This window comes from Taeniopygia guttata, chromosome 1 (genome assembly GCF_048771995.1).
Source record: "Taeniopygia guttata chromosome 1, bTaeGut7.mat, whole genome shotgun sequence".
NCBI lineage: Eukaryota > Metazoa > Chordata > Aves > Passeriformes > Estrildidae > Taeniopygia > Taeniopygia guttata.
This window is the reverse complement of record NC_133024.1, coordinates 47259416-47277909: the sequence shown is the minus strand read 5'-3', so window position 1 is coordinate 47277909 and position 18494 is coordinate 47259416. Positions and strand designations below refer to the sequence as shown.

Genomic DNA, 18494 nt, shown 5'->3' with positions numbered 1-18494 from the left:
TTTGTGGTTGTTAATAGTTTATACTATCATATAATAGTATAATACTATACCACTATAATATGTGGTATTTTCTTGTCTGCTGCTCTGCTTCATCAGATATCTTTTATCAACTAGAACCAATGTTTGGAGAATAGCTTCATACTACTAAATACCAAGCCTATGAAAGGGTAACCATGGACAAAAATACATGGTATTTTTGGTACACTAAGGTAATTCATGTTAGTTTGCTTTTTTTGTGTTCAAAGAAATCCTTAATTTTCATAAAAGATAATAGGACTAAAGGTTGTCCAGCATCTTGCTAAATGTCTCCTCATATATTTCACTACAAAAATTGCCCAAATATAAAATAACATGGGCTTGTATAAGATACATTAAAACCACCCTCTGTATCTTAAAGAGAAGCGTGGAGTTGTATACAGTTTTCCTATAAGAAAAGTACTGATTTCATACTACAGTATTTACTAACAGCAAGGCAGTTCTTAGCCTACAAAACTATTTGCAGCCGTTTAAAAGAAAGAAAAAAAAAAGTGAACACAAATTCTTCCCTCGTTTGTTTATTGCTGGCAGTACTGAAGGAGAAATGCAAATGTGCAGAGATAAGAGAGACTTGCAACAAGATCTCATGTGGGAGGGATTTCCCCCCAGATCTTTTGCCTCTGCCCACATACCCAAACGGTGCAAATACTTAATGCAGATCAGATCCCAGTGTGTGATCCCCACGTAACACTCCTGTAGAACTTCTCTATGGTGAAATATGGTGTTACTTCATGCTCATCCCTGTAAATACCTGCAACTGTGGCTGAGAGGCAGCCCTATAGCTCTGCAACACGTATTTCTGTGGAAAATCCAAGTTACTCTAGCATATTTTTCCAAATGGTAATTGCTTGGTTTTCTGTTTTCAAGGTCTGTGAAGGCAGTTCATTTTGTGAAACCCAACCCTACTGCACTTGAAAAGAACAGCAAGCACAGGACAACAACTCACCCGTACTCTTAATTGATCTGGTATTTCTACAAGGTGCCACCCTTTTCCACACCTCCTACCTCCTCCTTAAGTGACTCAGCCTCTGAAGGAGAAATCTCTTGACTTTTCAGACAGCTGGATGGGGAAGAACAGTTCAGCTCTCTGTCTGCTTTGATTGTGCCTCCCTTCCAGGCTAACTACACTGAGCCACACTAGGACACGAACTTCTACCATACCTAGGTAAGGATGTAAACTGTTCTGGTTTTATACTGTTCCCTACCATGTAGGGAAACTCCTACATTTTTAGATGGTCTGTGATTTCTTAATGTCCCATTTAGGATGCTATTTCAAAGAATCTGATTTTCAAGAAATATGGAGAACTTGACTATGAAAATGAAGCGCTGAAAGTTATACAGTTTTGGTGTTCAAATTCCTGGGATGTTTCTGACTTCTTCTGTCCATACCATCTTAATGATTTCATTATTTATATTAAATTGCTAATTTTATTCTAGTGATTTTATTTTATTCTATTCTAGTATTTTATTCTAGTGATAATTCTCTGATGATAAATTCACTGTTCAGACCACTTTTCATGAATGGCTGTTTTAATGTAATTTTTGCTCTTTAGTTCATTTTATTGTTCAGATTTTTTCTTTATTTGGATTTTTTATCTAAAATTAATGAGTATTTACCCTTTTATGATTCTTGAATTATCTTTATTATTTTGGAAAAAAAAAACCCCAAAACAAAACAACAGTTCCCTTTAATTTTTACCTTTGCAAAAATACCCATTCTACTTTAATGCAAGGACTTACCTATACAATGACCAGAGCACATGTATAAACAGGAAGGGTTCTTCATCAAAAATCTAGTGAATTGAATGACAGAGCTGAATAAAGAAAATTAAAATTATCATCCTCTTTTCTACACTCTATTAAAAACAGAAATAAAAAACAAAACCCTACATTTAAAATGGAATGTGTATTTCTAATTTGAAAATATATATAAATTTGCATTGTGATCTAGTTGATTTTACATTAGTGACAGTTCCACAGCTTCTTTCAAAACAGAATCTCCTCCGCCCACATCTTGAAAAACCAGTTTTGAGAGCTCTTTCAGCTACAAATAGGTGAATGATTGCTGACATGCGTTCACGTGGTCTCTAGTCCTATCTTGCCCGTTTTCTTTCTTAACACAGATACACATGTTATTTCTGTTATTTCTGCACTCTTTTCTGTGTTATTAGTTCTGTGGACAAAATGGTAGAGTAAAATATTTATTTAAATACAATGTATTATTCCCAGAGGTTCACAAATGTATTATATGGCTATTGCTCTGATGCTCAGGTGTACCTCCTGAAAAAAAAATCTGTTTAGGAACACATTTTGTGATTGTTTAATGTCTGTAAAATAAATGTAGTAATTTTTAAATGTAGTTTTCATCAAAAGGACAAAAAGACTAACTAATTGCCAAACAAACAGAATCATGTTACTGTTGGCAATTGTGTAGGGAAGAAAATAGAGCATCGGTTATACATATAGATCTGATCTGAATCTGACAGAAGGGGCCTTTAAAGCTGTTTGAAGAGAATATATTCTTGTCTGTAATAACAAGTTTGGATTCATGAAGGATTGTATAGTCTTGAATGTTTCTGGCTGTGATGGTGATTTGCAAAACAGCCTTTATCTGCAATCAGGAAATTCTTATTTGAGTGTAAGTATAGGTAAGCAGATCTGACAACCCAGTCACAGCACTGTTATCTGAGGGGAGAAAGGATGGATATGGACAACAGCAAAATTGCTATTAACTTCCAGACCAGAAAGATCATACATTTACAGGAGCATTTCTAGAAGAAAAGCTGCAATTATGTGTGTCCCCAGTGTCTTAGTTATGGCTTGGAAATCTTTATCCTGTATCAAGTCAGAATTACTTAATTCAGTTGCTTGCTCACACTATATTCAAGAGAAATGATGGAGGAAATGATGATGTTTGCTGACTTGAAAGTTGTTAACTGAAAGCAAGGAAACACTGTTGTATCTTTCATAACTGTAATTCAGACCAAATGTGATTTTCTTTAAACCATCATATTCTCTACATTCAGCTCACATAAATGAAAGATACAGACTACAGAATTAAGAGTTACAAGGGAAAACAAAGGAAAATAAAAAGTAGAGCTGAAGTCTTCAGTTCTTATGGAATGATTCTAGAATTTTGAGCTCTGGTTGCTCACATGATACTGACTGTTCAGCTCAGTTCAGAGCAGAGTAGCTCTTCAAGAAGATCAAATTTTGGTGGCAAGCTTCATATTTGGGATAAAGAAAGAATAAAATATAGGCCAATTTTCTTTTTCACATGGCAAATATTAGATGCTTTTAAAAAGCTGGAACTTGAAGATCATGTAGAAAACAGCAGCCAGCAAGCTGTGGTTGTGTGTATATGGAACCTGTTTATTCCAGCTGGTGTTTCATGTGGACATGCCAATCTCAGCAACTTCTCTACAATTGAGGCTGGTTTAGCAATACAGCACGAGAAGTTGGATGACAGGCAAATTCTGAAACATTCCTTTTTTAAAATCAGTTGCTCAGCTACCACTTTTTGTATCACTCAGTTCATTAATAATAGCAGGAAATTTGACATTTCAGGTATTTGAATTTATATGAAAATCCTCAGTATACAAACAAATATTTTGACTTTTAAGAGAAGAAGGTGTATCTCTCTTGACAGTCCTTCAACATTTACTATGCTGAATTCCTTATTATACAGTGTGATGATAATGCAAAGGCTTCTTGCCTCTAAGCTGTGGAAATTAATATTGGTTTATTAGAAGCAAAATACATATAAACTGACTTCTTATGAATAAAGTCTTAATCACTGTCATAGCTAGAAGCCAAAGAGCAAAGTTTTTTTTGTTGAAACTAGTTCAGTTTGATGTGGAAAACATGAATCTTACAGGAAATGCTTCTATTATTATGTATTTTTTTAAATACAGCAATGCATATGTGTGAAGCCTAATCACATAGACAGCTACAGCCAAGAGCAGAAGGAAGGCCAAAGGACTCTGTGGTGGAGGAATGGGTGTGGTCAGATCATCTGAAAACTAGAAGGTCTGGCTTTAAGAATTTTAAGGCAGGCTTGAGGTATTCTGCTGATCAGTCACTGCAGGAGATGAAAAGGAGATGTAGAAGTGTAAATACAGGTATTTGTGATAAAAATAGTGTTAAGAGACTTGTGCTGCTTTTGGAGTAACTTCTCGCAAGGTTAGATGGACTTTTACTTTCCCTGAAGCCATGTCTGAAGTTTTTCTGAATTTCTTTGGGATTATGTTTGGATTTCCCACAAAATGTTTGATGGTCTGAATCTAGGACTGGCATGTCTTAAAACCATTTGAGAGCTGCTTACTGGACTGGCCAGGGCAGTTTTAATTTTCATTTAGATTTACTGACGCTGTTTTTAAATTCAAATTACACTGGAGTTGCATTCCTGTTTGTTTTTGTTTTGCATTCCAGCTGAGTTGTTTTGCTTCTGTGGTTGAGAACTTATTAAAAATGTCTGAACATCATTTACTACTACAGCATAGTATAGAAAGCTATAAATCTGCTTTCTCACAATCTCATTTACAAAGTTAAAAACTTTTTGTTTATCTCCCTATGGTCTGAAGATGAGCTGTTCACTGACCTGTGTGAATAATGTGACAGTTTCAGATCTTTATGAGGTGATATTTTTAAACTAATGTGATCCTCATAATCTCTAGTCCACTCCCCTTTTCAAATACACAGGTACAAACACACACTGAGTTCAAAATAGTGAAGGCCAAAGAAAAATGCTTTGATGAACTCTATTCTGCCTCTTTATGCAAGATTCTTTTCATTTCTAAGCCCTAAAATTTAAATCTTAGCTTGATGATTCTTGATTGTCTGTGCTACAGATTAAAGTAAGATTTTTTTTAATTTACATTTTAAATTTTAATGAATTAATCTTTGATACACAAATTGAAAGCTCAGAAGTAAGAGGAAAGCCTTGAGGACAAAATGGCAGTATTCAGTAGGACTAAAATGCCTGGGTTTAAAATTTCAGACTACCTGGCACATTTTCAATATGACTGTAAAAGGGAGTGTACCTGTTTCTTAGATTCATTTATGCATACTGCTTGTGAGTTGGGACACTATACAGCAGTTTATTCTGGATGCTGTACACATGTGCAACAGAAATATTGTTTTGCCCTAAAAATATTTAAAAATTAATATAGGATGAGAAAAAACCCAGTATTAATTAAATGTTGGTGGATGAAAGAAACACACTAGACTCTTATGGATACAAGAGGAGTTGCAAACCTCTTTATCACTTTTCATTTGGTTTGATTTTCACAAAAGAAGTCTACTTTTTCAAAGTTTTATGATTAATTTCCCTTAGCAAATGCCTTTAAAAATACTTAATAGAAAATAAATCCAGAATCCATCTATGCAAGGATTCATCTCTATACTACTTGTGATGAAGAAGTTCCAGTTCTCATTGCTTGAAAATATACTGAAATATCAAACTTTCTATTATCCTGGGACTGACTACATCAGATGTCCAGCTGTACCTAAGCTGGAAAAGTAAATCAGAGACCTCTCTATCATCTTGGGACAGTTCAGGAAAATTTATAGTGAAAGTGGTAACTAAAAAAACTGATTTCTTGATAACCTACCTGAACAGTTTCTAGGCAACTCGGTTCACGTATGCTCAAAACCTTACATAAATATTTTTAAAAGGCATTTTATAACCTATTGCAAAATAAATAAGCCTCACCGTAGCCCTGGGCATATTTTTATTGTGTGGGAACCAGATCCAGCAGTCACATGTTTTTTACACACACTGTGCCAATGGTTGCTTGATAGCAACAACTGAGGTTAAAAAAATGGAATGCACGTAGGAGCCTTTCAAAATGCTAGAATTTTAAACTCTTAGAAATATTTGGAATTTCACAACTGGTTAAGATACATGCAGACGTTGGACTCCAGTATTAGTTTTGTGTTTATATCTTTACTTTCTAGAAAGATCTCTAGTTGTTTAATACTTCTTTTTGTTTGTTTGTTTATGTTGGGATATTTTTTGGGAGGCTATTTTTTTGGTTTTGGTTTGTTTTTTTTTTTTTTGGGGGGTGGTTGGGATTCTTTTTGTGCTGATTTTTTTGGGTTTTATTAAACCATAACCTTTTTTTTTTAGTAATTTCTGGGCAGCAAAAGCATAGAAAAGAAAAATCTGCTCTAAGTGCAATCCTTTGTGGCAGCCACAATGTTTTATTGTCAGTGTAAGCATTATTCTTAAGCTTTTGCCAGAATCCGAAATCTTCACCGTCCATCAGTAAAGAAAGAGACACAGGCCTTGGTGTCTCCAAGGTGAGACACCACCTTTTAGGTGTGTGAGCAATACACTTTATATCTGCAAAAAGAAAAAAAAAAGGATAGCTCTGTCATCCAGAGGACCAGGAATGTTTCTGATTTTTAAGGACTGCTTCTGTCAGTTTTCTGGTGCTTCTGTAGGTTTTAGCAGCCTGAGAGTGGAGCTGGTTACTGGTTGTGGGCTTTCCAGCATAACATTGTTTCCTTGGAAAATGCTGATTTACAAAAAGGAATCCATTTACTAAAGAGTGTCCATTTTGTCCAAACTCTTAAGTCAATGTTAGCATTTGGGGCTCTTTTAAACTGAAGGAGAATTTTCTGTCATTGAAATGTCATTATGTTCTGCTTGATGCTTTCTCTAGGAAACCTGGTATTCACAATCCATTTTCAAAGCAAAACATGAAATCTTTTGAGTGGCTCAAATCACAACTAACATATATATATATATAAAATCATCAGTCTTGGAGGCTTTTAACCTGATTTGAAGTAAGGGGAGAAGTCAGTGACTGGAAGACAGTTGCAGAGCAGCAGAACTGCTTTCTGTCCTGGTCCTCTGCATCAGCTGCTGGCCACTGAGTCTGAGGGAAGATGAGCTCACCTGTGCTCCAGGTGCTGTGCCAGGGGCTGATGCCATCTTCCCCTTAAGCTTATAACCGCATCCCATTCTGCAGCACTCCTCTTGCCCCTGAAGGCTCTCACCACACCAAGTGCTCTCAGGGAAGGAGCTCCCAACAGGGAAGGGCCAGGGTGACAGGCCGAGGGGCAGGGCAGGAATGCACATAGCTGTCACCAGGCAGGGAAAAGCCACCGGATCGATTCTGAGGAGGGCTGTGGCCAGCCCTCAGCCATTCCAGCCTGTCAGACTAAACTTGTGCAAGGAGAGGATTGAAGTGGACAGCAAACCTAGCCTGTCTTTGGGGCAGATTCCTAATCTCACTGTCAGTGCTCACTTCCTTTCTTTGTCATGTTTTCTTTCAGATTCCCGCAGAAGAACAGATCAATGTCAGCTTTCAACATACGAAAACAGTCTCCAAATCCAAGCGGTAACACTGAGTCTCCTCCATTCCCGCTCCAGGGGCACTTGCAGACTGGGGCTGGCCTCACTCCTCTCCAGGTCTCTCCATGGCCCGGCGCAGCTCCCTCACGGGGCTGGATCAGGACCACCGTGACCCGCTTCAGACACCAAACTCTTGGTGTTGTGCATAAACTGTGGCTGGCAGGATTGAGGCCAGAACACCCCACTGGGCAGTGGAGTGTGGTGGAGCCGGGGAGCCGGGTTGTGTGGGGCAAGGTGGTGAGGTTGTCATGGAAAACCCGCAGGAGCAAAGTGCTGTAAGGGCAGCGGGAAGATCCATTGGTTTCAGCATGGTCTTCTTGACTCGCACAGGGAAAATGAGGAGAAATTGAGGAAAAGTATTATGGAAGAAGGGGAGAGAAAAGCTCTTCAATCATTAATCAGTTGTTAATCAATCTGATGGGATATTTTACTCTTTTGGAGGAGTAACACTCAAGGAGGGTTGGAATTTGCTTTCTATGCAGAGAAATAACCAGAAGTAAACTAGAAACATGATGAAATTTTCCATTTCCCTGAACCCCATAAATATTTCTATAGACTGAAAGGTTTTGAGATGCATGAGGACCTGGTTCGAGTGGGAACTTGCCAGGCTCAAGTGCACCAAAATTCACGTAGCCATAGCAGGGAGCTCCTTGGTTCTACTGCATTGACATAAATTTTTATTGTCAAATAAAGACAAGGATGAACTGCATCTGCCTGTGCTTGTGTGACCTAATCTGTTGTATCAGATCTATGTTTAATTTTTTAGCTGAAGCTCAGGAAAAAGTTCATTAGGCCAGAAAAGAGTACTGTTCTGCTAGCCCAGGGCCTCAGGCATTAGCAGATTGCTTGCTAATCTGCTAAGCACTTGTCAAGTATTTCTTGACAAGAAAAAACTATATATTCTTTGTCAACTGCCTTTGTATTTCATGAAACATTCTTTGCACTTAGCCATTTAAAAAGCCACAATTACTGAGAAATCCAAGTGATTTTTGACAATCCACTGGAGCTATTCAGGCAAGGCTGGGATGCCATCATTTTTTTGAAGTCTCTAAAGTCATATTTTAATAGATATTTTCAAGAGTGAAACTAGCTCAATAGGCAGTGAACAGGCTGATGTGGAATTCAGGCAGTGAGGATAGATTAGTTTTTGTTAATCTACCGTGATTGTCAGCTCATTCTATCAAACGGTATTTTTCCTGTCCCTGGTCATTGGTCAATTGGCTGGATCAATGCTGCTTAAAAAGAAGAAAGCCAACCCTGGGTATCAAATCAAAGAGACGGAAGCACACATCTGTGCTAGCACAGCCATGGCTTCTAAAACACCTGGCACTTCTTTAGCAACTCATTCTTGGAGAGAGCAAGTCCAACACAGAACCAGAGAACATTTGCAACTAGGAAACATCAGTGATGAGTTCAAACCTTTCTTCCTTCTTTTTCACTAGGGAGTATGGACATATCCATAGGCAACTGAAAGAGTCACAGTTTGAGTTACAGATATATATGTTTTTAGACTGAATTTTATCTCTTTTTACAGAATTTTATCTCTATTTTATCTACTTAAAAAAAAAGTATTTTTATATTCACTCTTGACCATTGTCACATAAGAGAAATGTTTTGGTGCTTTATTATGATTTGGTCTTTCACTCGCTGTAGCTCTTTGTCATTTTTTAATGTTATCACTACAGGTGAAGTTTTTGTATTAAATGCAAGAAGTACATTTTTTTTATAAATCAGAGCAGAATGCCAAAACACAGCCCTGATAAATGGCATATTACTGACTGCATGTCTTTTCTCTGGAGCATATTCTTTGTACACACAAGACCTACAGTCTAATTACTGAACACCAGATAGTGATGTCTCCTGAAATTTGAAAATCCTTTTGCGTGAATGCTCAGAGAGTGAGGAATTAATGGAGAAAACCATGAGGGTCTTTAGAAGAAAACACAAGGTCCTCTGTACTTTCCATCTTTTTTTTTTTTTAATTATTATTTGGTTGTATTAAAAAGGAATTTGCATATTTAATATTTCACCCTCTCTTCTCTGGAAAAATTTAGGGCAAATATGGCAATTAAAAAGATGGAATTTCTATTCAGTCTGAACTTCTATCTTTTCATTTTAATAGGCCATGTTAAAATATCACAACAATATTTCCTCTTACCCCAAACAGGCTGATGATATGAAACTTAGGTGGACTGAGAATACTAAACAAGAGTCGTTGCATATTTTTGCTAGCAAAGTGGGCCAAAATCTTCATGAAAAAACCAAAGGAGATAAACATCAGCTTTCCAATACAGGGAAGAATCCATATTCTTCCAAATCAAGTGAATATCATACTGTTACTTTCCCAATACACTAAATATCAGCCTTGTTGGAGAAAATATTTCAGGTTGTTTTCAAAAGTAAGGCTTCCATGTTTGTTCAGCATGTCAGTCTGTCTCTCCCAATAACCTTTTAAGCCATACACCAATATTAGTTAAATTTGCTGTAAAGGTATTGCTTTGATTAAAGTTCCGATTAAGTAACTGACTAGTAAAGAAACTGTTCATTCAGCCTTTGAGGAAAAAGCTTCAGGGGGACTCTGACTCTTTAGGAAACATGAAAATCCACATATTTTAAGCTGCATGTTTTTGGAGGGCCACATGGTCACCTCAAGATTAGCCTTCATTCAAAATTTGTATCCTGACACATCTGCAAATACAAAACTCACAGACAACACCCCAGGAAACAGGATTCATTAGTTTGACTTTCCTGGGATTACTGTGGTACGTAAATTTCATAATTTTTTTATCAGATCTGTGAAATGTGTTTACATTAAAAACAGGTAGAGCAGTTTCATATTAAGGGCGAAACTGAATTTAGTTTTCTAAGCTGGGCTTCTGCAGGCCCTTCAAGGTGAAGCTACAAACTTTTCAAGAAGCAATCTGGATTAAATAGGTGTGATAACTGAAAATTCAATCTGTAATAAACTTTTACCTATTTCAACTGATGTAATAGCACTTTAGGTTGACAAAGTTTTTCTACGTGTTCATTTTCAAGGCATGTTTCTCTGCATTTGCAGATAAGAAGAGTCCCTCTGTTGCAATTAAAAGCAGACAACAGGCTACTCATGATATTAATAAACGACGGACCCTTTTGCAAGATAACAGCTGGATAAAGAAGAGGCCTGAAGAGGAAAGGTAAGAAAAATATGAAATGCATTTTTTCCATATTTAGTTTAGTATGCCATGTACCTTTGCATGCAGTGTCTACTTTTGCATGGATGGTGTCAACCAGAATTAGAGGAATTCAATCAAATAACTCATTTATTTATCTTGATGAGGTATTGATTGCTTTTTGGAAGTATTAATTTGCTGAATATTCACTGTCTGTTTTTCATTGGGACTTTTGAGTGCTGAGTATTTAATGAAGTTCTACCCTACAAGTAAAATCCCACATTTCACATGTCTCTAGGTTACAAGACTATGATCTTTTTATAAGCAAGAAGATTATAAATCTTAGCAAGTTCTTTTAAGGAGCCTAAGTCAGAATCAGTTTGAATTTTCTCTAGTGTAAACTAGGACTTAAATGACAGCAGAAACAATGCCTTGGGACCATTTTATCATTATCTGGTCCGTGAACAGCTTGTAGGAAGAGATAATTCTTACTCCAAAATGTCTGGAGTTTTCTACTGCAGAGTTCTGCAGCTGGTGAAATTACAGTGGTAGTAGATAGCTGTGAAATCTGATTGAAGGCAGAATATCTTTTGCCAAGAAAAACTTACCTATTTTTAATACTTACTGTTTTTCTTTTGCTTGAAGTGCTGATGAAAACTACGGAAGGGCAGTGCTTAGCCAATACAAATCCCAAGACAGCCTGCACAGGTATGGTAGAATATCTGAATGCCTTTCTGATTATATTACCAAAAACTGAGTATCCTTTTACTATATCATGAACAAAGCAAAGAACTTGCTTTGTGTGTATGAAAAGTCAGAACTTGCTTTGTTCAGTTTTAGTCTATACATATTTTCATTGTAAATCTGACTCCAGTGTCAATAATTGAGCACTGCAGTGGATCCAGGGTTTTATCTGTTGACACCTGAATGGTCTAAAACCCTATATGATACTTTAATATGAGACATAGATACTCCTTTATTAATGATGAGTTTTTTAATAAAATCAGTGACCATAGTGGCAGTTTTATTTTTTAATTTTTTTTAATTACAGCAGTAGCACAAATGAAAAGGAAGATCAGAAAGCTGTTCTTGGACGATACAGATCTGATACCACCTTGGACAGGTAGGGCTCTTTTTCTGGATGTATGGTATGTTGTGATTGTCATACCTGTGAGAGGTCTTAAAAAAGAAAGCATAAATGAAGTCAGTGCTTTTTTGGAGTTTTCTTATTTATTAAACATCTAAGCAAAAGACTTTGAATGATTTTTGCACAAATTTTCAATGAGGCAAAAAGTCATTTGAGAAAAGGTTCTTTTGATATCTTCTTTTTTTTTTTTTTTTTTTTTTTACCTGTTTCTGTGTATTCTTGTCCTCATAAATGTAAGTATCTTTCCACAGCTGATAACCACTCCTCTCCAATTTTCTCCTTTTCAAAATCTAAACCAAAGTCATATCTCCAATAGCTAAGCACAGGATGGCTAAACCCAGAGCTCTTTGCAGATACTATTATCAGTACCAATATCAATCATGCTTGTCATACAGGTGCTTAATTTGAATGTTCTGTTCAGCCTTGACCTCTGCTAGGTTAGGACATGACCATGCTTGTGTTTGCAGATTCTTTCTGCGTTGCATTTTCAAAATCCAACCACCATTTACATCTGGTATCCAAAACACGCTGAGGCTATGAGAACCAGCACTTAAATGCACTCTGTGGGAAAAGTGCACTTTATTTAGTTGGGTTTTAGCACTGTGTTATATTATTTCATGAACCTTACTTCTCTAGTAAGAAACAATGCAAAATTGTCACATAAAATTTACCTTCTCCACAGGAGTTTGAAAAAGAATAGGCTATAGACCTGTGCAGTATCATCTCCCTGCCTATTCTTCTACAGCCCAGTGAATCCTGCTGTATTGGTTCACTCATCATGAGGAAGCCATTCTATTACTTCAATTTACCTGTTGCTCTTCTTTGTATCTTTTCCATTTCCATATTAGTTTCTTGATCTGGGAATTCAAATCTCCATGTAGGTATTTAAGATTTGTGCATACCTTGTATGTACACAGAAGAGTAATAACAATGATTTCTATTTCGTTTTCAATTCCTCCCCTTGTACTTAATAACATTGAGTTTTAATTCTGAGTGCTGCTAAGAAGTGAGTTTTAATTTTGACAACATTGTCTATGTAATTGCAAGATTTCTTTTCTGAGTGATAATTGCTAGTTCAGAGATCAATTGTTTCTCTTGGCAGGCAATACTTTGCATCCAATAAAAGTGAATGTCATCTGCCATTTTAGAAATCTGATACGTTAGCAGATGACTTTTGAAAAGCTTTGCCAGTCACCATTTGTTTTGACTACCATGAAATAATTACATTGGTGAGCAACATCATTCCACTCTCCTTTTTTACAGATAATTCATGAATGTAGGGAAGAACACAGGTTTTGTACAGATCTCTGCTTCCACTCTGGAAACTTGTCATTTATTTAAAACCTTTGTTTCTTACATTTTAAGCAGTTTTTTTTCTCTATTACCCATAGGAGGTCAGTTTAAAACAGACTTCTGTGAAGTATTTTGGAAATTCAAGTAGCATATATCACTTATGGCACACTTATCCAGATGGCCACTCACTTCAAAACAATTTTTAAAGCTTGATTTTCATGCCTCAAGCCCTGATTTCTAATTCAGAAGTCGTAGGACAAATCTAGTTTCTACAGGGTGACTGAGGAGCACTGTTCTTTTGTCCTTGATATCTTTTTGGTTTATGCTGAGATATTAAAGTATCCGAATTATTTCAGGTTGTAAGCTGACTGTTTTTTCATACACACAAATATCTAACATAAAGGGTTCTTAATATGCAACTGATGACAAAGTACACCAAAAAGAGGATTTTAGGTGTAAATAAGAATTGTACCAAATGGAGAACATCCTTCCCAGAGGAAGCAGAAGTATTATTAGGAACTAACTAAGAATTTGACAAAAGATGGGACAAACCTTTTAAGTCAGGTAGGGATGAAAATTACAATGCTTTTTCTATGTACTAAATAATCCTAAATCCAGAATAGCTTCCAGCAACAATAAATCCCAACTGCATCTATAGCAATTAGATCTGGATAAATGAGACAGAAGTAAATTACATGCTTTCATTGTTTGCTTTATTAATAATCTAATACTTTGGAATGATAGACATTACTAGGAACAGAGGTCAAACCAGAAACCATTGCAATGTGTGGTTTGAACCTGCTTTCCACATCTTGAACACTCCATGCATCATTTCACTGATATGAAGACACTGTAATAGAACCATAAAAAAAATATTAAAGAGGAAGGTGATAAAGGATGGAATAGCTTTCATATGAAAAATGTCTGAAAAGACTAAAAGTCCTCAGCTTGGAAAAGTATAATATAGGGAAACTAAGTAATGAACGAATATTTTCTGTTTGTTGTACTGTAAGAATGGGGAGATACTCTATAAATGTTTGGGTAATGAATTAAGAAAAAAAAAATGAAACAGAGAAAGAAAGAGAGAGAGAAAGGAAGAGAGAAAGAAAGAAAAGGAAAGAAAAAGAAAAGAACTTTTGTTTTTCCTTTAATGCATGTATTAATTGTAGGAGTCACCACTACAGGATACTGTGGAGGCCAGAAATTTAACCTGGTTCAGATAAACCTTGCATGTGTAAATGGACCATTGATCCGGGGGTCTCTGACACAGAGTTGTGGTTGTGAACAGAGGATATTCTTTGATTCCTTATCAGAAGCTAGAAAGTTATACAAGAAGTTAAAATAATGCTTACCTTTCTTTCACCTTTTTTTTTTTTTTTTACTACGCTTCTGCTACATTGGGCAGCAATGGAGTAGGATGCCAGATCGAATCTTTAAGGCTTTAAAATGAGAAAATACAAAACTATGTAAAGCACTGTGCTTTATTTTGAAAATATGTGATGAAACGTGAAAGAAATGCAGGTTAGCTGGCGAATGGGAGGGAACGCTCGGGTTTGCATCCATAGCAATGCCAGCAGGGTTAGTGAGACCTCTAGTGACCTTCCCAGCGATTGTAGCTGCTGTCACATCACACGCTGCCCTGATAGGAGACGATTGTTTGCAAAATTGCATTTAAGATTTAGAAAAGACACAGCACACGCTGGTGCAGATTGTGTCCCAGAACTCCCTGGAAGGCTTTTCAATAAATACAACAGTATTCTGTGCTGCTTGAAGGAAGGATGCAAATTATTTTATACATAACATCAGATTATACTTTGAGGGTTGATTATTGTGCCTCTATAGCTTCAGTTTACAGAGGAGAATAAATAATTATATATAAAAAATTATATAAAAGTTGTAGCTCAAGATGTGTTTCAGCTGATTTAATAAAATATTTAAGATAACCCTCTCAACTTAGTATTTGTCCTCTATTTCAATGTACATAATTTTATATTTAAGCTTTTCAGAGTCACCCAGTTCTTACTAAAAGAATGTTCTATATATCGGAAGTAAGATGGAATAAAATAAGAACCTAATCTGCTTCAGCTATGATAGCTACATAGTGTTTTCTGTGAAAATGTTTAAGGGTTTTAGGCAACAACTGTAGAATACATAAAGTGCTTGAAAAATCATGTGGTTGTTTCTTCATGTACATTTCATGGCTTAGTGAAATCAGTTCAAGCATAAAGCATCCAACTTCTTTGATAGAAATTACTCCTGTAGGTCAATACCATGCTTTGCCAGGGATTTTGCACTAGATTATTTTCACATCACATTGAGTGTGTATTATAAATAATTCCTGTGTTTCTGACAGAATTCCAGCCGGAAGTGATACTGATAAAATAAATAAATCCCCAACTCTGAACCATAAGCAAAACAACAGGTATGAATTTCAGAAACGTTATAATCTAAGTATTATGCATTATAATTTATCATTTATCATACCGCATCATTTATCATGCGTTATCATCTTAGTGTTATATATTACCATAACTTTAGAATTCATGTACATACTAAGATTATACAGAGAAATTATTTGTATGGCATATGGCCTGATGTAGGTTTCATTCGACCACCTGACCTCTGGAATGTAGGCCTCTATTGGTGAGGACTTCTTGTTTTTCATTAAAACAAGAAAAATTTTCCTTAAGGAATCCTATTTCTCCACACAGTTAAAAGGGACACCAGCTCAGAATGCACATTTACTCAGCATAATGATTATTTAATAATTATGAGATTTTTAAATACAAAAAAAGAAAAAGAATAAGAGTGTTATGAAAAATGTGGGTATCTTCCAGAACTCTAGAATTCTCTGCATAAAATCTATGAAATACAATACATAATTCTGAGGAAGGACAATAAAAAAATCTATTTAATGCTTTCAGTGGAAAATGCTGTATTACACTGCCAGTGGCAAACTTGAGTACCAAAACATAAAAAATAGTTTTTTGATAACCTAGCTGATTTTTCCAGTGGAAAGGTTTTCAGAAGGCCAGAAGGCCAGTCTTTTGATTTAAACAGTTTTAATTTAAAAGTTAGCACAACATTCTTGATACATTATTTAAAAGGTTGCTATGATTCAGTGGTGGCCACTTTATATATGTCATATAATTCTACAAGACTGAAAAACTGTTTTCTAAAGAAATTCTACCTAGTACCTGATTGAAATGTTCACTTAAGAAAGGAAAGTCAGAAGAGCTCAGCCACCATACTTGTAAATACAAAGGGACAAATGCATCGCTTTGTGCCTTCATCAATGTCAGTAGAGTTCGGTCAGTAATAAATTACACAGAACATAGTTGCTAGAGAGCACAGCAATTAAAAGTCATCTTGTGGAAAGTTGACATATTACTCTGAAGAGCAAATCAGTATCTCTGGCATTTAAAGTTCAACTGAGGTCACTCTTTCAAATGCTAATTTTGCACCATTATGTTGTAAATCATAGAGATGATGGCACATGAAGCATCATATAAATTGGATTTATAGGGGTTTTTTGGAGAGGGTTTTTTTACAGACCAACAATTAATTCTGAAGTGGGACTTAAGAGAGACTTAAATTGTATATATTTTTTCCTGCCAGAGAGCAAGATGATTTGTAAAGTGCTATTCTTCAACTACTGTTATTATGAATTGCCAATTGCTATCATTAAGAATTACAGAGGATAAGACAATAACTTTTTGATAAATGTTATGAGAAATCACTGGCTTGGATTTTATATGTTAGTTTTACAAACATATCAAACATAAAGCATTCTAATTGAACAAGAAACAAAATTAAAGTAAGAAAATTAAAGATATTATTATTATCATGTTTAGAGATTAAAGTGTAGGTACAGAAGTCAAGATTTGAAGAAGTCAGAAATTACTTAAATGACTTTGGATATCAAGTAAAAATGCAGCTGTCTAAACATAAGAAGCCCTTAAGGTCTCCCACACCTTGTGTCCTTTGAGGTATATAAACATAGTTATAGCATTTACCATACACATTTGTGAAATAGGATTTCTTTCTTTTTTTTTTTTTTTTAATAATTTTAAATTATACTCTTTTGGAAGATTAAATCACTAGGTATATTTCCTTAACAGACAATCTTGGACTCCTAATGCAGCATCCACAACCACTGCAGTCACTTCTCCAATCAAGAAAAAGAGGTATTCATTACCACCCCTGCTTGGTTGCCAGAGTGTCTATAGCACTGTGTTAAGCCTCAGTAATGTATCACCATTGCATTAAAAAATTACCTTCTCCCTCCTCCAGCACACTCAAACTCCTCAGCAAGCTTCAAGGATTAAACTTTTACATCCTCTGTCTTTTTCCATGGGATTTACAACTTTTATCTCTGTAGAGCCAGTTTTGTGAGCCATGGCACAATGGATGCTAACTCTTGGCTACAGCCCCTAATTCAGCTGGTATACTAATTTTCAGTGTCCAGTTTTAAAGCATTGTAGCTCACTGTAATTATGAAATCTCTGATGCCAAACTTGACCCTGTGCTGTTCCAGTGCATAGTAACATACTGCTTTCTTAAGATACACTGCTACCTTTAAAAAACTGGATTTCAGATAGCATTATCTAGGCAAGAATAAAAACAGTGTGTACAACTAAGACATTTTTAATTTAAAATGTACTGCTGGTGATAGCCATAATTTCCTGCATCCTTCCCAGTTGCAAATTCTGTTCATTCATGATTTTATATTTTATATTTAATGAATAAAAATGTGATCAGTAGAATAATGAATGTAGAAATTAAAATGTCATTGTATTTATATTAACAGACCTGTTTAGTGGAAGTTTATGCTGTTTTCAGTCCAGTAGTTCTCTTCAGGCTCTTGGAAGATATGGAAGGCCATCAATGAATTGTACTGCTTCTGGTGTAATTGTTCTTACCTCACAAACAATTGCGGGATTGATAGTTATGAGGGTAAAAAAAAAACAAAAACCACCAAACAAAAAAGGAACTGAAAGTGCTTGTGCTTTTATGTGACTTCTAATACCCTGATTGTGTTTCTTGTGTTGATACTGGACACTCTTTGTGTATTTTATCTGGTCATCCTTTCCATGAATAATCCATTTATTTATACCACTCAGATTGCAGATAAAACCACCTAGAGTCACAGAACATTTTTCACAATAAATAAAATTACTGTACTATTTCCTATTCCATTCAGTTTTCTGTAAATATGGTTCAAAAAGTATCAACATACAGTCTTTGAAAATATTGATAATTTAAGAAAAGTTCCAGGTACTTTTACATCACTTCTATTCACAGTACGCTGTTCAGGTCCAGGGCATTAAACTAATACTGAAAATATTATTTATTAAAATTTACAGGCAATCTTGGATGCCTCCCCCAGTTTCAAGTAGTAAGACTCCGACAGAAAAAGCAGAAAGCAAAGGGTGCGTATCAGTGATTGCTGCTTATTTCCTAACTCCTGGCTAGAGCTCATTTTGGGAGCAAGAAAGCAGGG

The 18494-nt window shown here is 35.7% G+C and overlaps 1 protein-coding gene and 1 long non-coding RNA gene across 2 annotated transcripts in view; one reads left to right on the top strand and one right to left on the bottom strand.

Annotated features, from left to right (window-relative positions):
* The first annotated feature begins 1185 nt into the window (after positions 1-1185).
* Positions 1186-18494, top strand: part of SCEL (sciellin) — a 45840-nt gene continuing 28531 nt past the window's right edge. The window contains exons 1-8 of the mRNA XM_072927940.1: positions 1186-1201; positions 7321-7385; positions 10436-10575; positions 11197-11259; positions 11603-11674; positions 15345-15413; positions 17113-17178; positions 18358-18423. Coding sequence (XP_072784041.1) covers positions 18368-18423 — 56 coding nt within the window. The 5' untranslated portion in view covers positions 1186-1201; positions 7321-7385; positions 10436-10575; ... (3 more) ...; positions 17113-17178; positions 18358-18367. The remainder of the gene's footprint in view (positions 1202-7320; positions 7386-10435; positions 10576-11196; positions 11260-11602; positions 11675-15344; positions 15414-17112; positions 17179-18357; positions 18424-18494) is intronic.
* The window catches only part of LOC115494932 (uncharacterized), a 43768-nt gene continuing 39599 nt past the window's right edge, over positions 14326-18494 (bottom strand). Inside the window, exon 3 of the long non-coding RNA XR_012055513.1 lies at positions 14326-14430. This is a non-coding gene — a long non-coding RNA (uncharacterized lncRNA). The remainder of the gene's footprint in view (positions 14431-18494) is intronic.